At 38.5% G+C, this 27773-nt stretch overlaps 1 protein-coding gene across 6 annotated transcripts in view; it reads left to right on the top strand.

The window, feature by feature from the left end:
• Nucleotides 1–81: 81 nt before the first annotated feature.
• Nucleotides 82–27773, top strand: part of HMG20A (high mobility group 20A) — a 42516-nt gene continuing 14824 nt past the window's right edge. The window contains exons 1-5 of one of the 6 annotated variants that reach the window (XM_085303949.1): nucleotides 82–189; nucleotides 785–863; nucleotides 22215–22307; nucleotides 24428–24575; nucleotides 26228–26443. In XM_085303949.1, the coding sequence (XP_085160075.1) occupies nucleotides 22219–22307; nucleotides 24428–24575; nucleotides 26228–26443 (453 nt within the window). In that variant the 5' untranslated portion in view covers nucleotides 82–189; nucleotides 785–863; nucleotides 22215–22218. Of the gene's footprint in view, nucleotides 190–394; nucleotides 583–784; nucleotides 864–14031; nucleotides 14048–20266; nucleotides 20284–22214; nucleotides 22308–24427; nucleotides 24576–26227; nucleotides 26444–27773 lie in introns of those variants that run through there. The other 5 variants (XM_085303948.1, XM_085303944.1, XM_085303950.1 and 2 more) reach the window with 5 other exon arrangements.

The raw sequence follows: 27773 nt of genomic DNA on the forward strand, positions 1-27773 counted from the left end.
GCGGGGCGGCGCGGGCTGGGGGCGGCTCCGCGGCCGGCTTCCCCGGCAGCCGGGCCTGGCCGCTTCACCGCCGCCTGCCCCCAGCCCCGCGCCGGGGGGACCCGCCGGAGGTCGCGCTGCGTGAGGGGAGGAGGTGCGAGGTGCTCCGGGCCCCTCCTGGCATCCCTGTCTCCCCTGGAGCGACGTGAGGTGATGATATTTGGCGGTCCCTTGAATTTATTTCTTAGCTGTTTCACCACATCCGAGCACCTCAAGCAAGAGGTTTATTATAGTATGGTTTTCTAACCCTTTTTTTCATTAGTGAATTTTCAGCCCGTTTTTCAGCCCGACATAAATGTCTTGTGAAAGCTGAAAAAGAAGGAAAAGGGGGAGGAAAAAAAAAAACCTAACCCCGGAACCTGGATACTCTGGAGGCATATCTCTTGCAATGCACCATTCATTCAGATTCTCTGGAACACCAGCGTASAGTGAACCTGGACTGGTCCTGGCTGGAGCAGAGTGGAACTGGTGGGAAGTTTCACAGTACTRTGGTGTCACACCTCAGGAGAGAGCTAGGAGTGGATGCAGAACGAGCTGTAGGAGGTATTAAAAATGGGCTTGGGAGTTAGATGGATAGTGTAACTTAGTGCTACTTAATGGCATCCAGGAAAATGAGGCAAGAAAGGGTGAATGCTCTTTTTTGCTCAGGAGAAAAAGTGTCTTAGTGGCAAGGAAAGGTAGCTTTTGCTTTCTAAAGCACTTAAGTTTCAAAACGCATTAAGACTACTCTCTTCTAACCAAACAGAAGCCGGTATCCTATCAGTGACAGTGCTGCTGGAGAGGAAACTTCTTCACCGATGTACAGTTAATGCCTCTGTTGGCAGGTGAGCTCATGGCAGATCTTTGAAAATCCCYTTTTCTTTTGTGGAAAGAGACATGTGTAAGTGTCCTAAGCTTGGCTAAAGCCATGTACAAAGTCAATGACAGAATGGGGCATAAGAATTTTGAAGGACTGTGCACTAGCAAGTTTACCTATGTTATTTTGAAATGTTCTTTCTTAAAAATAGTGCGCTTATTGTGCTTCTTGCACTTTTCCCTCACCTGCCTTCATACCTCAGGACTGTGACTGAAAAAAAGAATCACTTCCATTTACCATTACAGAAGCAATCACAGAGCTGTGTTGTCTGTTGGAGTACAGCAAGTTGTGTGATGTGCACTAAGAAACTGTGGTACTGCACAGGATGTTGCTGTGCACGTGAAGAAACTGGACTTACAGACATGGGAATAATATAGTTACTTTTCCTAAGGTGATTTGTGAGAGAGGGGGTAACTCAAAGGAATAGATGTCTTTTTTTTAAAAAAACCAATTGTTCATGTACTGTAATGAAATGTTCTTTCCAACTGTGATTTGATTGGCTTTAGGGCTTGTCCAAAACTGTTTGCTCTCAGTCTTCCTTTAAGCTCCCTTATTTTACTTTCATAACTTTTGCTCTGAGGAGAGGGGGAATTTCATCTGTTTCTGGGAACTGTTAAAAGTTCAATTCCTTTTAAGAGATGAAGAGTGGTAGTTAACTGTACTTTGCTGCTAAGTGTTCAGTAAGTATGAATTTACTACAAACAGTTTCTTTTCAGGATTTTTTTTTCTATTAATCCAGCAAATTTGTTCATGGAAGCTGACAAGTCTAGCTGGTATTCACTTTATCCAGTGCAAGCAGTAACTAAAGTTTACATTAGCAGCGTAGGTTAGCCTTCATGGGGAAGATCTGCAATGTTGGCCTTGTTGTATCACTACTTGTCTACAGAACTGGCTTGTGCGATGAACAATAGTGAGGTCAGTAGTGCAGGTATGACTCAAGTGACAGCTATTACTTTTTACTGTATGTTATCTGATACTGCTCCTGTATGGAATTATGGGTGCAAAACAACTGAAACTGAGTTTATATATGCACTTCAGCAAGATAAATAAAATGAACTGGTCTTGTAATAATCTTTTCTGTAGTTGTGGTATTAATATCTGTCTGCTGTGGTATTAATATCTGTCTGTTAGGGACAAACCTGAAGCTGCCATTATGTTTCTGAAAGGCTGATAAGTAACAACTTGATAACTACAGCTTTTGATGAATTGCAGGTAGAGCTGGATCTGAATAAGTGTTTCTAGCTGAGAGGAATTTTTGTTCTGGAATACAAGGGAACAAAATCAATTACTGTGGAGTGAGTGAACACTTCCAAATTCKAAATATACTAGGAAATCTTCCTAATACATGACCTTATTCTTCCAAAATACTGAATGAATTTGAAGAATGCTTGTTTTTCAGAAATGATGACATAAAAAACTTCACTGACTACATTTTTTTTAATAGTGAAAATATTAAATGGAAGCTTTACTAGGTTCTCTTCAGAGAGGCTTTTTAAAGATGTTGATCCTAGAAACAAATGATTCTGCTTTCCTTCCAAGGAGAAGAGGGCAATAGCTGACTTTGGCTGACTGATTTCGGTTTTTTGGGCTGTACATCTTATGTGGCAAATAATGAATATCAAAATGAATCCTTATGCTTACTTCACTGTTTTTGGAATTCTTGTGACTCAGATTGCACTTTACTTGAAGAAGTAGTAAGAACAATGTAAGAGCTTGGAATATGCCTTCTGGGCATTGTGGCTGGCCTAAGTAATAAGAGGGGCAACTGACACCCTGAGCTTGTAGGTAAAAGTTATTGTAGTATGAAAATGAGAATTACCCTAGTTGAAAGGCTAAGTGACGTAATGTTGCTGATAACAGCAATACATGTGAACTACATAGTCAAGAGAACRAGTATGTTGAAAATGTCAGCTATGAATTGGATTTAAGAGACTTAAGACTGATGGACTTTAATTTCTGAATACTTTTTCCATACTTCCCCCCCCCCCCAACTAGTGCAGAATACAGGATTTCTTGTCAATTTACTGCATTACTGGGGGAAAGTCTTGTCATCTGTAGAAATCATTTGGACTTTCTGTCATGGTATAGGTGAATCTGCCTCTTGCTTGAGGGTATAATTTCAAAGGGGCTTGAGCTGCTGGTGCCTTCTGATGCTAGCAGTCATCACACTGCTTGAAGCAAGGGTAACTTAAATCTCATYAATCCCCAATTTTATAGGATTATTAGCTCAGATGAGCAAATTTTCAGGTTCTCCAATAGTCCAGAACTAAATAGGTGTTTTAGGATGCTCTTATTTCTCCTGCAGGGTGTATTTTTTAATGAGTTCTGCATTAGTTGTTTCTTGGATCTGAATGTTTTAAATAATTTGTCTCAAAGGAAGACTTATAAAACAAGAGGTCTGTGATTCAAAACTGAGTACCAAAGTAGTTTCCCCTGGAGTTTCAGCTTTGCCAATGCAAAATCAAATAATAGCTGCAGACAAAAATATGTTCTTCTTGTATGCCTGGCAATGTAGTTGTCTAGAAGCATAACAGGTTCTTTCCAGGCCTGACATCTGTCCTGTTATCATCATGGGCAACTAAAATTTTTTTGGAGCAAATTTGTGGCTTAGGATGCATTTTCTGTAGTATGCTTTAGCTGGTGCTGCATGTGACTCATGCTGTGGATGAACTGAAGTGAAGATAACCAATATCTGACTAAATCTTCACCATTTCCACAAGTGGAAAAKGTGGCAACTTCAGGTACTCTTCTGCTCTGTTTTAATTAAGATACAAAAGCATATTTGCTGTAACTTTTTTAAGAAAAGAAGAGCCAATGTAATAACTACCCTCTTAGAACAAATGAATTGGAATTTGTGGAATTCAAGTACTCTACTTCCAGAGTCATGGGAAAGAATCTCAGCTTGCATTAGGAGTATAAGTGTTTAGCTTCAGATTGGAAAGAGGAAAAAATKAAAATGTCAAGTCAGCTTATGAGATAATCCCCAAATTTTGGGCGGTAAACATATTTCCTCCCACTCCTGACTATTCTGGGCCCTCAGTTATTGGAAGTATTTCAAGTATTCATCATTTCTGACACCTGTAGAACTTCAGTGAGAGAAAAGAGCTGAAACTCAGGCTGTAATTGTATAGAAATTTAAATCACTAACTCTTGGCCTCTTGCATCCCTTTTTCTTTTATGCCAGCTGAAATGCTTGTTGGACCCTTTACTGAGCTGTTTCAGCTTCTAATTTGGCATTAACTAACTTGATAATTCAGCTGAAAGCTATTCTTTCTTTAGCATGCTGAAACACAAATTGTTGTCCAGTGAACAGAAGTGCTGGGGCTGAAAAGGATGTGATCAGAGTAGTCAGTAGTTAAATAGGCTCAGGCTGTTGAACTATAGCCTTAGGTGGTAGAAAACTRTTGTTTGTGCCTTCTAGAACTTGGCTTGTCTTCATGCATGACTCTTCTGAATGCTTTTCTTGAAATGATCTGAAAACTCTCGACACCTGGCTAGTAGCAGAATGAATCTAGCAAGCTATCATTGGTGACTGAGAGTGGCTCAGGTAGCTGAATATAACGGTTTACCAGTGCTGGAAGTGAAAGGGTCCATATGGATTCGTTCATTTTTTCTGCAAGCTCTATTATTTTTGACCACTTCTTGAATCCTTCCAACTTTATAGCTGAGCTGGCAGAGGACAAGCAGCTTGCTCTCTTCCCTGCCTTTCCCAAAGGGAAGGGATTAGGGAGTTAAAGCAACTCTTCTTCTTCTTTTTTTTTTTTTTTTTTTTTTTTTTTTTTTTTTTTTTTTTTTTTTTAATAGAGTCCAGTAAGCTCTGGAGATGGTGTAGCCAGGTGAGAGAGGAGAAGGGAGTAAGGCCTTCCCTGCTCTGTGTTGCAAGCTACTGCTCTTGCTCAATAGTTTCTTAATTCATCTTTAAATCTAAGTTTTGTCAGAGCACCTAAGGCTTGAAAAGTAGGCCTGAAAGTTCTGTGTTTTTCTGGYGTTCAATTTATGCCACCAGTGTTTGGTCAGCTTCATGTTCTGTTTCACCAGTTGAAAGTGGTGTGTTAATTGTCAGGTGACATTATTAGGATTCTGCAAACTTTTTACTAATACTATAAACACTTTTTTTATCAAAACAGAAAATCATTTTCTTACTCTGAGCATAGGAAAAATGAAGGCAGAAAAAAAACTTCTGATTGATAACTAGTTTGTGATCCCTAGCTTTTTAAATATTAACATGAAGTCAGAAATAGATTCATGCTGCTTTCTGAAATGGCATCAGTTTGAAACTTACTGGGTTACTTGAAATGGAATGGCAGCAGGTCACTCCTGCATGGACAAGGGTCCTGTGAGCTGAAGTGATCCCTCTTCACGGATGCTGCAGCAGGGGAAGTTTTACTTCCTCTCTGTTCATCTGCCTGCTGCTTTGCACCAAGGTGCTTGGTGGCCTTCTTTCATGTGCTGATGCATTTCCTAACTGTCAGAAGAATAAAAATGGTTATTGTTCTGTTGTGTCAGTGGTTGAAATTGAGTTGTGGAAAGGATCTAAAAATGCCAGTGCTAATGTAAGGGAGGATAGAGATCGTGTAATGAATATGAAAYGAAGTGGAAGTAGCAGCTTGGGGGAGAGATAATGAGACCACCCCTTTTTCATTGGTTGTAGGCTGCTAAACTGGCTTAGCTTTTTGCTTTAAGTGCTGGACTTAAGCAAACAATATGGAGTTCATGGCTACAGGTTAAAGTAGTATATCTCCAAACAGGAGAGATTGTACTTATAGTTTGGGGAAGTCTGCTTTGGAAGCAGTGACCTGAAGAAGTTTTGGAGATGATTGTGGGTAATCTGGCTGAATGTATGTGTTCAGTGCAGCTCTGAGCAAATGTTCTAGGAGGTAGGAGCCTTAAGTGTAAAAACAGAGGACTGTAGCAGGCAAGTGATAATGTATCTTCTCTTTTACAGCTGGCACTGCTACAGCTTCTTTTGGAATTCAGAAAAGGTTGTTGGCACACTAGAAAAAGGTCAAAGAGGAATCACAAAACAGCTAAAGGCATGTTTTCAGTTCTAAAATGATTCCAAGAGCTACATCTTTTTAATTTTTCAAAAGAGTAAGTTGATCAAATCATGCCTTAATSAGAATTTATTGATAAATGTTCTTGAGTATCTGGCTTTCAAAGGCGTAACAAAAATCTGACTGCTCTCAAGTTGTACAAATTCAGATCGATTGTAATGTACAGATTTTAAGAATGYATAACTGCCTTGTGGGACAGCTGACTGCAGTGATTATTGGAAGTCTTTAAAACAGTACTGGGTAACCCTTATATATATTTGAATTCATAGAATCATAGAATCAGTAAGGTTGGATGGGACCTCTGGAGATCATCTAGTGCAACCTCCCTGCTCAGCAGGGTCACCTAGAGCATGTTAGACAGGGTTGCATCCAGGYGGGCCTTGAACATCTCCAGAGAAGGAGACTCCRCAATCTCTCTGGGCAGTCTGTTCCAGTGCTCTGCCACTCTCACGGGGAAGAAATTCCCCCTCACGTTCAGGTGGAACTTCCTGTGCTTCAGTTTCTGCCCGTTGCCTCTTGTCCTGTCACATGGGACAACTGAAAAGAGTTTGTCCCCGTCCCCTTGACACCCTCCCTTCAGGGACTTGTACACATTGATCAGATCCCCCCTCAGTCTTCTCTTCCCCAGGCTGAAGAGGCCCAGCTCTCGCAGCYGTTCCTCGTAGGGCAGGTGCTCCAGCCCTCTGATCATCTTCGTAGCCCTGCGCTGGACTCTCTCCAGTAGCTCCATGTCTCTCTTGTAGTGAGGAGCCCAGAACTGGATACAGTACTCGAGATGAGGCCTCACCAGGGCTGAGGAGAGGGGCAGCATCACTTCCCTCGACCTGCTGGCAACATTCTTCCTAATGCACCCGAGGAGACCATTGGCTTTCTTGGCCACAAGGACAGATCACTGGCTCATGGTCAATCTGTCATCCACCAGCACTCTCAGGTCCTTCTCCGCAGAGCTGCTCTCCAGCAGGTCAGCCCCCAGCTTGTACTGGTGCCTACTGGTGCCTATTTATCCCTAGGTGCAGGACTCTGCACTTGCCCTTGTTGAACCTCATGAGGTTCCTCTCTGCCCATCTGTCCAGCCTATCCAGGTCTCTCTGAAGGGCAGCACAGCCCTCAGGTGTGTCAGCCACTCCTCCCAGCTTGGGATCATCAGCAAATTTCTGCTTGTGTTCTGTATTTTCTTTCAGTGAAGACATATGGACATGGGAAGATATGTCCATTGGGTCATTCTAGGTAATCACAGTGATCTCTTCTGGTCTCTCTGTGTGCCAGTTTTCTAGTTTTACAGAATGGACCTAAACACAAATACAGACTTATTCTTTTTTTTTAAATTCTAGCCCAGGAAATATTCTTGGAAGTATACAAATCTTGCAAGTATGTGTRTTAGTCTCACCAAAGTGGTCTTAACCTAAGATATGATTTGATTGTTAATCTGCTTAAGTTTGAATACAGGAACTGAAGAGTTAATAATTGTATGTTTAATTTAATCTGAGACTTTGCATGGATTGTTTTGAATGAGTAGTGATATGAAGATCGTGCTAATATGAAAGGTACTTACTGTTATTTGAGAAACCTCTTCTGATCCTGTTTTCTTAACCTTACAGGAACTTAAAATACTTCGCAACTCTGAAGATATCTGAACTCAGTTATAGATGTTTTACTTGCATTTTCTCTGTAGAAAAATTCTTTAAATACTTTTTTAGATAAAAGAATAACTTGATTTCTTACTGCTATTCATAAAAAATATGTATTCTGTCCTAATGCCTTTTCAACAAAGTGTTTCCCAAGAGAATTGTAAAAAAAAGATGCTTATCAGAAGAGTTTGCAAGTCATGCAGAGAATAATAGATTACAAGGAACTTTCTTGTGTTTTTTCAAAGTTGAGTTTTGTGCATCGCTGTTGTTTGAGAGAGTTTTGCTAAATATGCTTATGCAGATAAGCAAGCACAGAGGGTTTAAAATTTTATAATAAGGAAAGATTGTGAAAACAGGAAATCACAAATTGCCTAGAAAATGACCGAAACTTTCAATAAAATATGATGCGAGCCTTTAGCTCAGGTGTCTTATACTTTTGGGGCTTAAATATGCAAAAAACAATTCTCTCTATYTATGCAAAACTATTTATTCTCAAGTCTAAGGTCAGTAACATTTGTCAGAAATGTCTATAATTTTTTGGGAGGCATTTAAATAATGCTTTTGAGAATGTAGGAATTTACTGGTCTGTAGGTGTATTGCATGCCTCCCCYGCAACTTATGTGAATGTGGATCTGGGACTGAATGGCCAATAGGAGGCTATGGGTGATGATGAGAAAGGATTGTGATAATACAGCCTTGCAGTAGTATTTAAGTTATGGTTATCATGAAAAAGGGCACACTAGTCTATCATAAACAAATATATTTCACTCAAATGAGTTTTCAGTTTACTGTAGAAAATGTCATACTTGGATTACAAATCTCAAAAATAGAGGTAGAAGGTTTTTCATAGAGGTTTTGAACTTGCTCATTAGCATCTTACTCCTTCAAACATGTTTGTGTAACATTATAATTTAAAAAGCAGTTGAAGGTCTCGCCAGATCAGACAGACAAGTTACCTGGCGTTCTTCAGCAAATATGCTTTGTTGTGTGTTTCTACTGCTAGGTAAGTTGGTGCTTAAAGGATAGATGAAACACAAAGAAGTCACCCCAAAGAAGCTAGACAATACATTGGCAAAAATTAACAAGCAATTAAAATGGCAATTGATACTAGAAGGAAAAGAGAAGGAATGATGCATCAGTGAGATAACGTGGGGTTTTTTTGAATGCTGAATGCATAGGAGAAATAGCAAGTGTATTGTGTTAAATACTGCAAGAGTGACAAACCGTGATTTGTAAAAGTGGTTTTGATGAGAAATTCAAAGAGTGTGTGGGAGGCTTACTGAAGCACATGAGGAGATGGTGGTATATAGGAGGAAGGTGGTGGAAGTGAAAAACTGTATGGCAGAGAGGCTGATGAGATCTAATTTTTAAAGCTGCTATGAGACATTGGGGCATCAGGTATCAGTTCTCATTGAAGTAATGATTTTTTTTTTCTAATTAATGTCTCTACAATCACTAACTAATGCATCTATAGCCTGTGTTTTAGAAATGAGTGACCTTGTTGAGGTTGCAGTATGGTCAAGCAGCTGGTGCGAATTAAGAATTGAGAGAGCTGAATTTTCCTTAGGCTTATTCTTCCAGTGAGTTCTTTGGCAGTGTTTTCACTGGTATCCACCTCTAATTTTATTTGACTTTTATCCAGACAGAGGTATCTGGCAGTGTACCCTCTGGGCTCTGCAGTGTAGAACAGAAGCAGGCAGACTCCAGCGAGCCCTGCATGGGCCACCATGGTCCTAGGGGCTTTTGCAGGCAATGTGTGTAGGGAAGGTGAGGGGAGCTGGGATATTGAGCCTGGAGAAAAGGTGAAGGGGCCTTCTATTGCTGTCTTCAGGCTCCTCATGGGAGGTTATAGAGATGACAAAGCCAGACCCTTCTCAACGATGCASAGTGAGAGGACAAAAAGCAATTAACACAAGTTGCAGCAAGGGAGGAACTTGTATTGAATACAAGGGAATGTTTTTTTTTTTTTTGCTGTGAGGATGGAACAGAGGCCCTGATAGGCCTGAYAGTGGAAGCTCTCTCCATGGAGATGTTAAAAACTTGACTGGATGAGGCAGTACACAATGTGATGCGACTTCAAAGCTGGGCCTTCTTTGAGTGAGTATTTGGACCAGATGACCTCTAGAGGCCCCTTCCAATCTGAACTTGTCTGTGACAGGTACAGTATAGTAGAAAGGCTAGCTAAAATGGAACTTTTCTTTGTTCCTTCTTCCCTTCCACGCTCCCAAACTGGGTGGGGAGAGCCAACAAAAGGAATAAAGTGATTAGACAGTCTTGCCTTGCTCATTAATACTTTCCTGGGTCAAACTTAGCTGGCAAAGCTAGTTGGAATCTGCAGAGCAGGTTAGGAGGTATTTATGTATAAAATCAATAGTATGAATATTAGATGACCTTAGGAAACCTGTACTAAGGAAAGCATTCTAAATAGGAATAGATACAAGGTGATAGTGATTGAGAAATGGATACTAGTGTATGGGAAAATTCCAGTGTAAAATGGATGAATACTTCTCATTAACTGTTAGCTGAAAATGAAACATACTTCTATGATCAAAAAGTACAATTTTTATGAGCTGAAATTTTGGAAAATCTATTTAGCTTGATTACTGAGTTTATTTTCAAATAATAGGCTCCCTCTCCTGTTTGTCTTTTACRTTCTAAACTCCAAGACCTAGATGCGTTATGCTGCGAATGGGAAATACTGAGTAGTATCTGGTGCAGTGTTCCTCTGTGGTCTCTCAGGGCTCTTTATCCACACACTACAATGTACTCCTGAAGGTTTACTCATTGCTGCGTTTATCTGGAAGTTTAGACTTTGTCTGGACTTTCCTATTCTGAGAATTATAACTTTATCCATTGCTGAAGAATCATTCTGTGTGTACCACTTAACAGCAGCCAAGTAAAGGTTCCTTAAGAGCTGCTTTTGGAGAGAATATTTTGTYATGAAAAAACAGTTTAGTTCATTATGGAATGAACATACAGAATTCTTTTTGAGACTTTACTCTGGAGCATTGGAATGCTGTGGGCATGTTTTGTCCACAGTTATACRTAGATGACCCTTTTTAGAGGTCAGGAAACAGTTCGAGTGTGGGAATAAGCTGTTTTGGGGGGCTGATAGAAACCAGGAAAGCCATGCTTCCATCACTGTGACACAGTGTTGTGTCTCAGGAAGTCTGTAAGCTCAAATATGATTGTTAAACTTAAAAAAAAAAAAAAAAAAAAAAAAAAAAAAAAAAAAAAAAAAAAAAAAAAAAAAAAAAAAAAACTTAAAAACTTAAAACTCATAAAAACTGAATGCTTTTTACTTTTAAAGTATAGTATTTAAAATGTGATGTCATGCTTTTTTGCCTTTGTTCTGGGAGATGTTGTGGAGGAGCAAAATACAACTGCAAATTCTTTTTGAGAGTAGCTCTTTAAAAAAAATGGGAGTGCCGATGGCTGTGATAGTTGTCTAACTGAAAAAGCTCTGGCCTAAAGTACAGGAGTAAGTCTTGTTATTGATCCTTGGGTAATTCATATACCTTTTTCCAACGGGCGGTAAAAGATAATGAAGGAAAGTAAGTTTTCTAAATTTGCAGTACTGTACCTGCAGTTCTCCTGGGAAATGTTTGGGGTCCAGAAATTCAAAAAGACAGAATATTAACAAAGCTCACTGTGTTCTGCTAGTTTGCCAAGTCTTTGTGTGATCAAGGTAGTGGACTTCTGATTATTAGATTATATTGAGGTGAAATGTATGTTATAGTCCTTCTGAAAATACAAATCTTTTTCCATGTTCCGTATTCCACTGCTTAGTGTGAATAAACCAGTGTTATTGACCTTTTGTCAAGGACTGTGCAGACTTTAGATTTCATTTTATGTTGCAGTAAGAGTTGTATAATGTGTATTCTAATCAGATTGTCACAGCTACTTCTAGATGTCTGAAATCGAGTAATGACTAATAATTTGATATATATGAGGTAAAGTGGTATAATAATTGGTTGGAGATACCCACAATAAAAAGGTTAAGATCATAGATCATGGAATGGTAAGGTTGGGAGGGACCTCTGGAAATCATCTAGTCCAAGCCTCAGCATAGCCCCGTRTGGGGATTGAACCCATGACCTTCGCATTAGCAGCACCATGCTCTCAATAGCACTTCAAAACATCAGACTGTTTCTGAAGTTTGAATGTATTTTTAGCTCTCTTATAGATTTCCTATATAATGTCCTTTAATCCATCTATGCCTCTTTATCCATATATAGGGATGTTGGGATACTATTTATGCTTCAGCTTGGAGGAACTGTATTTACTTAACGAATATATATAGAAATGAAATCATCAAAAGGAAATGTAAAAACCGTGTAAATTTTTACCACTTGCTAAATACAGTAAATACTCAAACCTGAATGCCAGATATATTTCCAAATGCTTAAAACTAAACATGAATCAGGAATCTTTTCAAACGTAAGWGCTTGAAACGTTGACTGTGTTCCATGCGAGAACTCCATCCTCTTGTCCGTTCAGTATTCAGTCTTCTTGAAGAGACTTTCATCGTCTGTTAGGACTGAATTTACTGTGTGCATAGATCAGCTCTTCTTTGTGAAGCTTGCGCCTGTTTCCTGATTGCAGCTCCTCCTTTCCTATGTCAGATGAGCAGCTGGGGAAAAGGGAAGTTGGATGCAGGGTGCTGTCATAAGAGCAGATGTAGGTCTCGGCCACTGAAACTTGGGTTCTCCTGGTTTGCTCTTTGGCTTTGAGCTCTAGGCAGTGATGTGCTGCTCTTAGTCACTGTTTTCCCCTGGGTTCTSTGGCTTTTTGGCTATGCTACAATGGGATATGTGCAAAGAAGAATGGCAGCATCAGTAAAGAAAGATAGTGGGTGGAAGAAGTTAGCAGCTCTCTGCAAAGCAATTTGTCTAAGCTACTGGAAATGACTTGAGGATCAGATGAAACATTGAAGATGTTTACAAGCTGTTTTGAGCACTCTTGGCCTAGAATATTTAGCATACTGTTGGCATAGCTTCTTTCTCTTTGGTGCTTTTTCAGCAGCAAAATTGGAGATTTTAGTTTTGTATGCCACCAGTGTTCCAGAAATACACTCTGTGCCTGTTTCTTCCCATACTTCACAAGCATGTCTGATGTACTGCTTAAAATTGGAGAACAGTCARTTTGTTCCAACTATCTATACCATTCTTCATTTTTTTTTCTGTTTTCCAATCATGAAAATATGACGCTCCTGAGGGTGAAGATGAGGATAGATAGAACTTTATTCTATCGTATCAATAGTGGGATGTAGATACAGGCTCATACCTTTACGAAAGTACGTGGGGCCTTGTATAATTTTATAACTTCTGTATGATTTTCTTTTGTGATGAAATAGGAATCTTGTTATGTGCCCATTTAAGAACCAATTTCTTTAAAATTTTTACTGAAGTTTTGGCTGTAGTCTTTTCTTACATCACTTTATCTTTATGCTTTTTAGCAGTGGGCTAATAAAAATTAGAAATCTTGTTAGCACTGGTCAAAACACTTGTCTGCCGTTCCAAAAGAGCACTTTGGCAGAATGGTACTCTGTGAATGCCACTTTTTTTTCCTTTTTTTTCGTGAATCTAGGTGAAGTTCCATCATGTGCCTGCTGATTTCTTGATCTTTGCTTGAAGAAAAATGCCTATTCTTCTGTCCTTGTTTTCATTCCTTTTCTTGTTGTTTTTCCTTCATAGTCTGTTCCTGAGGGCTGTACAGTTTGTGTTCTGTGATGCAAACAATGTGTGCAAAAACCATCCCAAATTAAAGACAGTGTTTTGGAAGAGCCTTGGCTGAGAAGAGATTTTGGTGCATTTAATGCAATATTTATCCATACTGTCGTCATTCCCTGGTCGAAGTTGGTCCATCACTGCAGAGCTTTAAGACCAGATTAGAAACTAAGCTCTGCAAGCTGTCTGTTCCAGTTCTTCACTACTTCTGTTATCAGAAAGATTTTGCTAKCATTAGTTTTGTTGATCCTTTAACGGGAAAGAAATAGCAGATCAGCTTGAGAGCATTTATGTAACTGTTATTTTACACAGTTAATGCTATCTAAAATTGTGATTTCTTTTAAGATATCTTGTAAGATATATAAGTTGTTATAAAAGATAATATATGTATCTTCTAAATGTATCTTCTAAAGATATGTTTAGTTTAGAAAGATACTACAGGTTTTTGTCTGCTAAAATTCTTTCTGTGTTGGAATAGTTCAAGGCAACAGCAAGCATGAGAAAAATGGGAGGAAAAGCATAGAAACTGGTATGTCATCCTTTTCTAAAGATGAGCTGTTTCTAAAAACAGGCAGAATAAGTTGCATGCTTTGTGTAAGAGTCACTTACTCTTCCCACACTTCATTTCCTGTAACCTTTGCCCCTGTACCCCTATCAGCACATTAAGCATCCAGTTCCATGCTGTCTTTGTTGCTCTTGAGGTCAGAGTAGATACTTTTGCATTGGGTCATGAAGCCTGTGGTGAGTCATTCTTTTAAGTATATATTCAATCTCTTCAGTATATTCTCACATCCAAAATATTCAACCCCCTATTCTGTAAAATGATAAGTAATGGCTTATTTGGTGGGTATGTGCATGAGAAATTCCAGTCTGTCTTCCTCTGTGGCAATAGTTACGGTTTTCAGTCAAGGAATTTAAGTGAGCTATGAGGATATGCTAGTTTTCCTGACAACTTTTGTGATGAGTGGGGCCTTGAGAGATAGCAGAAATGACAAAATTAATTTTAAAATAACTTACCMGTCTCAGCAGTAGTTGTACTCACTATTAAATTAATTTGTTTTCAAATATGTAACTTAGCACTTCACTCATTAGTCAGAATCTGAATTCCCTGACACTGAGTTACTCTTTATAGTTCATAGTAAATGTATAGTATTTAAAAACATTGCAGCAGCCTGCAACCATTAACTAATGCTGTTTCTTGTGTCACTTATGTGATACTGGTAAATGTTAGAGCTAGGCAAATGCCATAAAAAGCTTTAGATTCTGTTCATTTACATATTTAATTAACTGCTTCGCTTATGACACTTGTTTGCATTGTATAAACACAGAAATGATCGAGTCTGACATAAGTATTCAGAGGAGCTGAACTTTAATTTTGAATAAAAGTAACTACTGAATGAGGAAGCTAACTACCTGGTAAATTCGATGGTTGATCGTCACTGGTTTCAGAGAAATGTCTGTACTCAAGGCATAGTTTGTGTGTCCATTTGTGGTGGTTTTGTTTTTTTATGGGGATAGCTCTTCTACCTTCTTCACATTAAAGTAGCTGTTTGAAGACTTGGATGTGCTGTGAAAAATGAAGTCTTCAGGTTSTGTTAGAGAAACTTTCAAATAGTAAAGGAAGTGAAATGGGAAGCTAGATTGCTTACAGTAACTACGGATACTCAGACAAGGCTTTTTAAGAACAAACTACCCAAACCTGCGTCATTCCTGGTAGAGATATACGTAAYTTAAGTAGAGTCATGAATTAAAGGAATTCTCAGTATCTGTTCCAGTACTTAATTTTTTGTGATCTTAATGTTTTAGATGTTCTTGAACTATGACATGATGATTAAATTCATTTTGCAGAGATTTGTATGTTAYGATGTTACCTAAACCAGCAACTGATGCTAATTAAGAAAGTTAACTCAGAAAAATATGAACTATCTCAATCTTTAGATATTTAACACCTGCTATCAAGGACTGGATGACAAAGCCTTCCCTCTTGGTACCTGCCTAGCAGTTAATGATCTAGCTGTCTAGAGGTGGATAACAGGACTAATTGCATGGTCATCTCAAACTGGGGTTTTACTTTCTCTAAAGTAATCTGAAAAAGCTTGCATTTGGTGCAAAATTTATTTCGTGTATTTGAAGGAAATTGCTCAGGGTGGAGATGGTTTTGCTTCTGTCTTCAGAAAGTTGCATATACATTTTTGCTCTCTGAACAGGCCCATAAAGTCTGGAAAACAGGATTTTGTACATATGAGATCTCATATATGACCCAACATAATGCATTCTTATAAATAGGAGCTGAACCAAACACTGGTTTTACTACCAACATTTACAACCAAACATTGGTTGTTAGTACCAAACACTAAGGGTTTTCTTAAATATGCAACTCTTTGGCAGCTATTACTGAAATTTGAGTATTAATAGCTTTGTCAGTGTTTGCCACAAAGAGCCAAATAAACTAAACATAGATCAAAATAAAGACTTTCAGAAAAAAAATCCTGAGTTGCAACTTAAGGGAAAGATGTAAAGCTTAGTTCTCTCTCTCTTTTTTAGTAGCAAGAATTAAAAATAAAAGCAATTGGCTGTTCTCTTATGTATACTTCTTAGTCAGAAAAACCTTCATYCCATTAGGTTTGACTTGCAATTTTCCTAAAGACACACAGACTTTTATCTAATGAGTTATCTGTAGGAAAAAGTCAAATCTGATTTTACGGTCAAGGATGTTGGATAATATACTTTTGCTCCAGTTTGGTGGAAGACAATGCAGCTGTTGAGAGGATCTGAACTTTCTCTGACAAATTCAAAAGTGTTACGGTGTTGTTTTGGAGCGTACTTTAGTTTTCTTTGCTATTCTGACTTGACTTAATGTGGACAGACAGACAGAAGTGGTGTTTTTGTGGTTTTTCTCTCAAATCATCTGAGTTTAAGTTATGTAAGGCATGAAGTGTTTCAATTCTGAYGCTTAGCCAAGGAGTACTTTTCTTTGAAATAGCAGAAGGTCTTTTATCTGCTGTCCTCTAAAAGGTACGTTTTGGAGCCATTAGTTATGGCAAAGWAGTATTGAGAGGCATCGAGACCAGGAAGTATGGGAGGAAAATCTTCCACTCTGCAGTAATGTTTCTAAAACTGGTGTTGGCGATGAGGTAATCGGAACTCATGCAGTGTTTTATTTACAGGCTATGTTTCAGATGTTGACTTCATATTTATATATATACCTTATAATAAGTATATATTTATAGCTTTGCCTTTTAAGTAGATGACTAAATATTAATTCTTACTTTTGCGTAGGATCTGATGTGATTTTAATTCATTGAAAAGATAACTTTACTGAGAACAGTTTTCACCATTCCTTTCTAGTGTTTAGGGCTATCTTAAGCATATCGTTGGCATTGGAATGAGTTGGAAGTCAGTCTGCATTTGACTGTAGCTTGGTGCATGTTCAGCAAGACCAGACATATGGCACTATGGAGTCTAATTTTACTTCACATATGTTATGAAGTCACTTTGCACAAGCAAAGCAAGTTTTGCTTTTTGGGAGTGATGAACGTACTTTGGAGTATATACAGTAAATGCTCTGCTTTGGGTCTGGTACAGACTTTTTCATGGCTTGGACTGTCACGTGAGATAACTCTGCATAGAGTTAGGGAAGAATGGCTGCTTATAGCTTGCGCAATTGCACGAGTACTGGCCGGGAACATGTTTCTCTCTGAGTCTAGTCTCAGTCTCTGAAAAATCAAGATGCGAGTCTGCTGTAKTCAGATGGTCTGATGGATAAAATCATGTTTGATTGCACTCAGGTGTATTTTAAATGACAAAATGCCATATGAATAAAATGACTTGATTCCTTGAAGGAAAAGTTAATTGTTACAAATTTTACTTTAAGTTAGTCTTAGGCTTTATACTTGATGTCAGCCATGTCTTTAGGTGTGGGGCCTGATAGCGTTGTTACACYGCAGCCACAGTAATGGTGTTATGGAGAAGTTGCTCGTTCTGTCTAGCGTCTGTCATGATTTGTTCTCAGCTGYGCTGTGACAACAACCCTTCTGAGAGATGAGGTAAGGAGGAGACAAAAAGAGAAGAAAAATTAAGCCAGATCTTTGAAGGTTTAAGATAAYATGGAGTCTTTCCTAAGCTTGTAAAGAGGTTTACCTAATGTTGGTATAAGTGTCTCATGGATCTTTGGAAATCTTACTGATGTTTCAACGCTCAACATGGAATAGTAGGAGGCTTGTTATTGAGACTTTTCTTGGTCCCATCCTGGATTTTTGCTTACCCTGTGGTCACACATAATGCTGCCTTATTCTATGGAACTTAAACTTGATCCCTGTCTTTATTTCCTTTGTTCTTGTTTTTATCTTATTCTTTTTCTCCTCTTTACATCTGGCCTAGTAATGCACCTTAAATCAGATATTCAAGAAGTTTTTCCAGCTTCTGTAAAGCAAATTGTCACTGCTGTTCCACAGCTGATCACTATGGTGCTAGGTGTATGAAACACAAGAAAAAAACCCAAACTTCAGCTTTATTTGGAGTTTACACTTGGAGGAAAATCAGTACAAGAAAGGGCCTGGGGGTTTTTCAAACTACAGTACAGTCAGAACAATGTATCAGTCATGATATTGGGTCATCTGTAGTGGAATGGATGGTGTATGTCTGCTGCTGGCAGTCCAAGAATAGTGTTGCAATACTGAACTTAAAATTGGGATCAGAATCTCTACAGTAATCTCTACAGTAAGTGTGTTGTGGTGAGATAGAGCTCTGTAGTTTTGGTTTTCTGCACTCTTTGTTTTACCTTATGTAAGCTCTAAAATATAACTGAGCACGTGCTGAATCTTTCGGAACTGGTATGTACCAAAATACATCACACTTCTGCAAGCTCTTTAACTAACGGTGTAGTCAAAATCAGTCTTCCTTTGTTCAAACTTATCTGGCTTTTTCCTGAAGGCAGCACCACTGTCTCTAAACCTTTATGGTTTATTTCTGCATTTGGGTATGTGTATCCTATTTTCATTTTTTAAACTATACTTGTAAGCCATTAAAAAAGTAAAAGCAGTCAAATTTGTCTCATTTTGAGCTCCTTAGCCAGCTTCCATATTGACAAAGCGATGCAAATATTATTTTCAGAACAGATCTCGTTAGGGCTTGCCGGCTGCCTTTTTCGAGGCCTGCAAATTGTGCTGGAGCTCGCGTTTGAGGAGCAGTAATTCCCTTTTCCTCACTATCCCTGTTTTCTTTAGGTTTTGTTTGTTTCATTTCTGAAATGAACATGCAACTCCAGTGGGTTTGAAACTAGATGGCAGTGGCTTTGAAGTGATGGGATGGGATGTTAAGCACAGGAAGTGCAGCTGGAAGACTTGTGTAGATTCCCACAAGTTCTCAGTCAGCTTTTTGGTAACAGTCTTGTTTTCTTGTTTACCGGGATAGATTAGAAGCCTTTGTAAAATTACTGATGTTAAACTTCTTTAGGACCTGGCTCAGTATCAGCTGAAAGAGTTAGTATCTAAAGCATATGGGTTAAATAAAACAAACATTAAGGAAGAATGAAGTATGTGTTCTCCCAGCTTCCTGTGTTTGTGTTCTGTTTGTATGTTGTTAAGGTTGATGTCCGGCTGCCTCCCCGAAGTTTGAAAGCAAGCTTACTCTGCTGCAGCTGACTAGGTCCAGATGTGAACAGGCAAATGGGGAACCTGCTGAGAAGGTCACAGTGGGCATGAGGGACAGAACCATGTTGTAATTGTATGTTCAGAGCAGATACAGAGAGCATGTGTGTGGGAGTGCTGAGTGCCACCAGATTGACATGGTGAGGTTACGAAGAGGCCCTTGACCCCCTGAGAAGGCTGCTAGAGAAGCCTGGGTAACAAAGAAAGCTTATTTTTTCAATGGCATGCACAAAGCTTTGCAAATACATTTCAAAATATGTGAAAGGTTTTGGTCTAGWTGCCTTTGTTTCATAAGGTGATCAAGTATGCCATATATTTAGTAGTTGTGCTTAAGCAGCTTTCTGGCCATCAGAGAAGAACAGTCATTTCAATTTTCAGATTTTTCTTGTACTTAAAGCCCCGACCTTGATTTACCAGGATTTTCTACACATGAAAATAGTGCTGAGTGTGTTCACCCCTCATTAATCGTTAAAATAATAATTATTCCACAAGTGGATTTTAAGACCTTCCCTGAAAGCATTGCACTGTTTGGGAGCTTTCAGTCAACTTTGTCTCTTTCTTTGTAGAAGATCTTAGCACTTGGAAAAAAGCATGATATAAGTTTCCAGTTCGTAGATCTGTAGATGTTGCTTGGAAGGGACATCTGGAGGTCATCTTAGTCCAGCCTCCCGTTCAGAGCAGGACTATTGCCAACACTAGTCTACGTCAGCTACAGCTTTGTCTGAGTATTTAAAGTCTTTGAGGATAAAGATTCCATCACCTCTCTGGTAATTGTTCAAGTTCTGCGCTGCTCTACTAGAGACATTTGTTTTCCTCATATCCAGTCTGATCCTCCAAAGCCACAGCTATGGCCGTTGCCACTACTGAGAATTTGATTCTGYCATCTTTGGTACTTCCCTTCAAGTATGTGTAGGCACCTGTTAGATTGGCCCTTAGCCTCCTGTGCCAGACTACACATGCCCAGTTTCCTCGACATCTCCTGGCAGATAACGTGCTATGGGCCTCTGTCCATCACAGCCCTTTGCTGAACACTCTGGTTTTTGCCACACTTCCCTTGAACTGGGGTCCCAAAACTAGACACAGTTCATGGTTTATAATATTAGAGCAGGAATTCAGTTTCCTTCTTTCCTAGCTGAGTCTGACTTTTACATGAATTAAAGATGTTTCTCTCCTAGGGGTCAAATTTGTGCCATCTGGAAACAGTCTGCTTAGTCTAAATTATTTTCTAGATAAGGGATTGGAATGATAGGATTCTTAAGGACTATAAAAATCTGAACAGTTGGAAAAGCAGAAGAGAGGGTGAATGTCATCTGAAAAATGAAAGAGAAGGTAACTACACTCCTTTCTTGCATTTTCCTTCATGTACAAGGATATCTTGTTTGGAAACTTAACTTTACTCTGTGTCTGTAGTGGAAATAGATTGGCTTGATGCCTGTTTCACCTAGACCTCCAATTGATGTGCTGGTGTAAGCATTAACTGAGCATTTGCTTAGCTGCCCAAATTGGAGTGATTTTTTTTATTATTATTATCTAGTGAGGCCTCTAACATCTGTAATAGCTTGTGAAGGTGTAGRGATGATATGTTACTAAAGGGAGTAAAGATTCCTGTGTTTTCAAAGTGAGTCATAAAATTAGTAGAGCAGAGCTCACAATCTCAGAACAGGATGTCAGATTTGGTGAAGCTGAAGGAAGTAGTGTTCTTAGCAGTTAAAATGCTCTGATTTTCCTTGAGCCTTGGCTACTTTGATACTCAAGCCAGTACACCCTGCTCTTCTAGTGTGCTCTGTTTGCTTAAAAAAAAAAAAAAAAGGCGGGGGGACACACAATATTTGTTGTGATAGGGATCTGCAAGAGATAAGACATAGGAAAGTGCCATTACTTTTGCTCTTAGAAAAAAATTCTCTATGAAATTGGGGGAGGGAACCCATAATTTTAGAAACATGGTGGAGGATTTTGAGACTCAGATCACCTTAGTTTGATCTCTGTGCAGACTGGAAARCATACCAATCCAGGAGAAAACAGCAAAAGATTATAAGTTATATTAGCCTCTCCAAGTTTAAAGCCCAATTATACTAGCTGAAAGTCTGATAGCAATACTCAGGTGCACTATCTGGTACCCCTTTAAAGATGACTGCTAAATGAAAGGAACAGAAAGTTAACTGATATTTCCCTGCAAAACGGACTGAAAACGCAACCAGTAGTCGTGAATTTTGTGTTTAGACTTTTTGTTTTGGGTGTTGTTTTTTCTCCAATACAATGATGACATTTTAGTAAGAAAGGGGATGAATTTCAATATTCTTGGTTTTCTTATCTAATGCATCCAATTTCCAAGAGAGGCAAAAAAAAAAAAAAAAAAAAAATTAAAAAAAAGAAATGGATTCTAACTCGGGAATAGTTTATTTTGAATGGAAAGTTACACTGTGCCTCAAATAATTGATTATTCACTTCTGTATTTTTTAATGGAAGTCTGTAAGTTGAAAATAACACAGCTACCATTGCTATGTAGTCTTATTTAGGAATAACACACAAATGCATGTACAGCTATATTGTGAAAATATGGACAAGGAATTAGCAAATGCAACCTTGAAATGAAACTTCAGGGGAGATTTAGAGTTGCAGACTAGAGTTCTCTTGGGCCAAGACYGGAACTGATGTGTGGTGAAGATGAACATTTCTAGACTGGATGGCAGGGTAGATCGAAAGAGTGGGATCTGTGTAGTAATGTGGTGACTATATGATGAATGGAAAGTTGTTTACAGGGAGGAACTAGGATGCTACAGTGTGATTTCCAGCCACAGTGTATTATTGGCCCTAGGCTCAGAGGTAAACTCTGGATAAAGCATCATTTATGACCTCTTTTATCTCTGAYCTTAAGCACAGCTACTTATAGGACCTGTCCTGAGGCTGACCAGCTATGACTGGCACGTTGGTTTATGGAGTAAAAAATGAAACTAGTTCTGTGCTGTCACTGCAGATATATTGTGGTATCTGTGCAGTGGCAAAGGAGCAAGGAGACAAATTCTGTGTTGCACACGTTTTCAAATAAGGTGGGTTTGTGGGATCTGAATTGCCTTGAAACCAAAAAACCTTAAAGTTGAAAAGCTGAACAACATAGTTGGCTTGGCTGATGGTTAAATAGGCGCTAATGGATTGTGATATATCTATGAGCTGACAGTAAATTAGACTTACATAATGTTTAAAAAGAAGTGCTGCTTATGGGAAACAATGAAATAACTTACACTTTCCCCCTTTTTTACTAGAGAGATGGAGAACTTGGTGGCTGGCGCCACCCTTCCTCCGCTTTTTGCGGATGAAGATGGATCTAAGGAAGGTAGTGAAATTACTGTAACTGGGTAAGCAAATACTTTTTTTAAAAAAGAAAAAAAAAAAAAACTTTGGCTGATAGACACCATCTAGATTTGTCAGGGAAACTGTTTTTGTGGGAAGAAAGGTATGCTAAGGAAACTCTTCAGAAGAAGGAAGAACTTACACAACACTCCCTTGACCTTGACAGAACAACGTAGGACCTTGCATGAAGGGGGATATGGGTTTTTCTGAACTGATTAAAAGCTATCAAACTTATCTTTTACATCCCTGTAACTTTAAAAGTTTGCTTCCATAGATTTTTTGGTTTTTGTTTTTTAGAGAAATTTAGACAATATAATGCRGGCAGAGAAGGAGGATATATCACTTGGCTAGTGTGATCCCTGTTGAATAGGTCATTTCTGTTAATGATATATACTGTTCATCAGTGATTTCCAGGAATCACTGAGAAATTAATACTTTTCATTTTTCAGATTGACTTTTTTTACAGAATGTAAAACCATTGCCTCTTAAAGTCACCAAGGCTAAAGAACCTAGTCTTTTAGGATTATGTGGGCTTCTTGCTGTGTGTTGGTACATGGAATTTTTCTCATTCATAAACCTCCAGGCTATGAAATTCAGACTTTGCAGACAGGTAAAGCTCTATAAAAATAAATGTGGAGATGTTCACTTCAAACTGATCCTAATTTGGCTCTGCATATCTGGAAYGTCAGACTTGCTGGTGCCAATGAGATAGATATTCAAATCTGGATTATGTTTAAGAGAGATTAACRTGTTGAATGAACATTCATCCATTTTCACTGTAAATGGCTAGATCACATTGAGGTTTTCCCTGTGTGTGTAGTTTAGAAAGTTTTTCTGCTAAAGAGTAACTGTATTACCCAGCAGATAGGAAAGCTGAAACACTCTTCAGATCTTCATGATGATTCTGAAAAAGTCTAACTGCATTGTTGCATATTCTTTTTGATGCATCAAATTTAGTTTATTTTTTTTTAGTAGCAGGTGTCTGTTGGATTCTGTTCCTCCCTCTCAAATTGTTGGTAGTGTAAACTCTATCTGATATCTGAAAGTCAAGCACAGACCTCTCCAGCTTTTGTATCTTTACCAGTAATTATGCCTCAMCTGGTGACGGCAGCAAGCAGTAAAGATACTGTTTTCCCTATTTAAAGACAAACTTTTCTGTAGGTGTTCAGCTAACAATTCTGTGATTATACCTCACTTCTTCCATAGCTATATGCTACATAGTTAACAGGAACAATTATTTTGAATATGTGTTTTGTATATAAGCAGCTCTAGGTATGAGTAAACAAACAAAGTGGATTTGAAGCATATGTTGTTCTTGTAGTAATTTTCATGAATGTAACTGCCTAAGACCAGGCAACCTTCAGCCTGGTTTAAGAAGAGATTAGAATCTGTAATGAGAGTCCCAAACTCTGTTAGGAATTTGCCTATTGAGCACAGTAGTTAGAATGGCTAGGAGATGGTTGTCAGAAAATGTGTTCATCTATATGTGCCTCTAGATATATGCCTGTATATATCTGCACATTTGGCTTTCTGCCTCCAGGTCGTTGGGCCCCTTTCTAGAGTATGGTGGATTGATACACATCTTGCAACAGAATTAGATAGCGGCCATTCCAGAGCCTGTAGGGACCTACTCATGTTTGTGCTTTAAATACATGAATGTATCAACAGGATTTCCTATTGAGCGAAGTTCCATTCAAAATCATACACAACCACAGTACTTCAATAGTATTTATAGAGAAAAATGCATCCAAAAGGTATATATTGGTTGAATGAGACCTTTCTCTTAAAATGCTTCCAGGTATTTTTGAAGTGTAAATTCATGCTTTTGTTTTCTGATCCAGTTGTTTGTTTGACAAGTTGTTTGTGTAATCAAAGGCTTCAATAGAAATTAGACAAGATATCATTTTAAAACTCAAGTGGTGTTTGGAAGTCCCTGGCAACTATGGTGAGCTCTTAYAGCAGTTGCTTGGATGGAACAATCAGTTCTTCAACAGTGACTTTTTTGAAATGCTTTTTTCTTGCTAGTATTAGAAGTGAATATATTTTCAATATTTTTGCRTCTTTTAGCAGACTAGAGGAAGTGATTTAGCAATGTGATTAAATTTTTCTCACTGTACTYTTTCAGATTAGCTCATTCTGAGAATTCATTTGGTGGTGGAACTTCACAGTCTGTGAATAACCCAGATTTGGTGGAGGATTTGTCACAAGCTCAGCAACTGCAAAATGAGTCTTCTAATACTGCTGAGAACACAGAGCAGAAGCCTGAGGAGGAGGTGAGGTGAAATAATAATGTTAAAATATTGACTTCTCAATGGAGTTAAGCATGAAATATTGTCATTATGATTCCTTTTACTTAGATTTTTTTTTTTTTGGATAGGATCACAAACTTTCATCCATTTGCCATTTTCATCTTTTGATTCTCTCTATTTTTTGTGTGTTGCACAACCATACACAGACAGCCAAGGAAAGCTAGCAGTTGGACTGTATAGAGAAAAACATGCATCTCCTTGGCTTAGCCAAGAGAGTCCCCAGACTTGTACTGCCTCTGGCTTTTCTGAAGACTGAGTATTCCATTGCCTCAATTTATTTCATGTCTTCTGGGGCAGGAAAGTGAGACCATTACAATTCTTGGGAATTAACTGATGTCTTAGGAAGCGTTATACTTGCTTCTTTAGACTCACTTATGTACTGCTGCACATGATATTTGGTGACTAAATCATGAAGGACCTGAAGTTTGACATGAAAGTGGTTTGGATTCTCTTACAGATTAACTTGATATTCCCCCCTTGCTGTTTGTCTTCAGTTTTTGTCTTTTTTCTAACATGGTGAAGGGAGCACATTGATCATGAGTTGATTATGATTAGAAGTACAGAAAGAGCTATATGTATATAGCAAAGGAAAATAATGTTTTCCAGAGATTATGGTAGTATTATGAAGCCGGGAAGATGGATGTTAGTTATGTCACTCCCTTGGGACTTGCTGTGTGCCACAGGCAAGTCTTGCAGTGTTCCCTCCTTAGCAGTTTCATCTTTTCATTAGAGAGGATGCTCAACTTCTTTAAAGTTCTTTGAGTTTTTATTTGAAGGTGGTTTTTTCTAATTTATTATTTTTTTTTTGAAATTCCAGTATGTTTGGTGGTAAAAATACAAGAATATGTGGGGGGAAAGAAAGTGTATAGAATGGCTATTCTGTCACATGTGTTTTGGTCATGTAATGCTCAAAGGCAAAAGATTTGGAAGGGAATATAAACTAGTTAGTAGCAACTGCTAGTCAATATATTAAGTTTCTTAAAATATGATGTTGAGGCAAATGACTCAAACTCAAAAGAAAATGAGGATTAGAATAAAAATAATACATTTGCCTTAGTGAGAATAGTGATTTCATGAAGTATCACTCCTCATGATTCATAGCATAAACTGCTATTAGACTCTGGTCAGACCTAGTCTGTGATATGCTATCATTCAATTGTCCAGTAAAAACTTGGAAGTTTGATTTGGCTTTTCTCTCTCAGGTGACCGGATCTGAATCATTACTGCAGTAAGATAGGGACAACTGATAAGTTCCATTGTTGTTTGTACCAAAAAAAGAGGGTGGTTATCTAGTTATATGTTCTCAGTGTATTAGAGTATTTCTTAATTTCACGGTTTTACAGGTAGAAGTTGCTACAAATGTTATTTTATTCTCCCAGTGGACCAGGAGTGATGCTACAAAAACCTTTTAGAAGGAGACTTACTTGTCTCTCTACTTAGTGAACAGTCAGGGTTGCTAAGTGAGGTTTGAAGTTTAGTGAGGATCATCTGTGGACAGGATGTATTGCAGCAACATACTCCCGATGAAAATRTGTGAGATGTGAATATTTATTCCTTCCAGGGGCGGTAATTTTTTTTTCTTTCAATCTGAATTTTCTTCCATTTTCATTTTGCAGCAGCAAAGAACTAAACGAGGAGGCTGGGCCAAAGGGAGAAAGAGGAAGAAACCCCTTAGGGACAGCAATGCCCCCAAATCCCCCCTCACAGGGTATGTGCGATTCATGAATGAGCGTAGGGAGCARCTTCGAGCGAAGAGGCCTGAAGTCCCTTTCCCAGAGATCACCAGGATGCTGGGCAATGAATGGAGTAAACTGCCTCCCGAGGAGAAACGGGTACCATTAAACTCCCTTTTCCTTGTTGGAATATCATTATTGTTAAATGGGAATATTGTTTAGTGAGGAAGTTAACATAGCCTTTTGATTTAAGTTATGTTTAGGAATATGTTTTAAAATAAGGTGCACACGCCCTCCAGAGTTCAAATAATGAACACTAATAGGGTCATAGCATCTCATCCAGATGTTACTTGGAGAAAACTGTATCCTCTAAATAGTACAAGGCTATATTGGGGAACTTTGGAGAAGGCTGTAATGAGATATCCCATGACTTATATGATTTATGGAGATGAAATTCTGTTCTGCCTAACCCAGATACAGCTGAGAATTACCAATTTCCAAGGCCAGAGCCATCAGAACGGTKGGGCAAGAGTTCATTCACTGTAGCTGCAGAGTTCAGCAGGGTTTCAGAGCTACTGGAAGGATTTCATGATTCTGTTTATTTTACAAACTCATCAATGAATGTAAACATCTGGTGTCTTAGAGTAAGACAAGTACACCTGAAAGGACATGTTACTGAAGGAAATAAARTAAGCAAGTTTTTTAAACAGTGTTTTAAAGGGTTGCTAGCCCTATAAGGGAAGTCAAGATCTGTATGGGAAAGTCAAGATCTGTATGATGCGCCAGTGAGTTTCCTATTCTAGTTTCTGCACAATATGCCTCAGGAAAGCTTTTTTTTTTTTTTTCCCTCCGTTTGATCAGAATGTGGTATCTTYGAATGTGGTATCTTCTCATTAGAGCTACTGAAGCCTTCTGCATTGTCTGATACATGAGTGAAAACAAAGTCAGTGTTTTTACTGGCCCTTTAACTCCTTTTGGTGCAGACCTTGTTACCCCTCATGAGTGTCTTATGATCCACACCTAATTTTCATTCGGACATTAGAGCAAAGCAGTAGTTGAATCACAGTAAAAGGTGGCGCTTAGTATGATTTTATCTGAATATTTCTGTCTGTGGAAAATACTGTAATGACAAAATGATGCTCAAAGCTTGTATGACAGCTAGATGAAAAATGAGATAAAACAAGAGTTCCTTTTGTCACTTTTTAAGTTGRATTGTCTGACTTTTTGTAGTCTTTATTAGAAATCTAAAATGCACTGACTTGCCCTTTGCTATCATGTTGCTGTTTGTGAGCTAGTTCATAGAACACCAGTTACACAGAGATATTATAAAATGATGTATAGGCAATCGTGTTTTATCCGTAATGGAAAATGTGTCAACTGAGCCAATTGATTTGGTAATGGATTTGCAGGATCAGAATGCTGTCCCTGATTGCTAGGGGAAGGGGGAAGTGAGAGACTGAATTAAAAACTCTAGGTTAAGAAACTGTCT

The sequence above is a fragment of the Rhea americana genome, unplaced genomic scaffold, assembly GCF_003343005.1.
Source record: "Rhea americana isolate MKP2758 unplaced genomic scaffold, rheAme1 scaffold_201, whole genome shotgun sequence".
Classification (NCBI taxonomy): Eukaryota; Metazoa; Chordata; class Aves; order Rheiformes; family Rheidae; genus Rhea; species Rhea americana.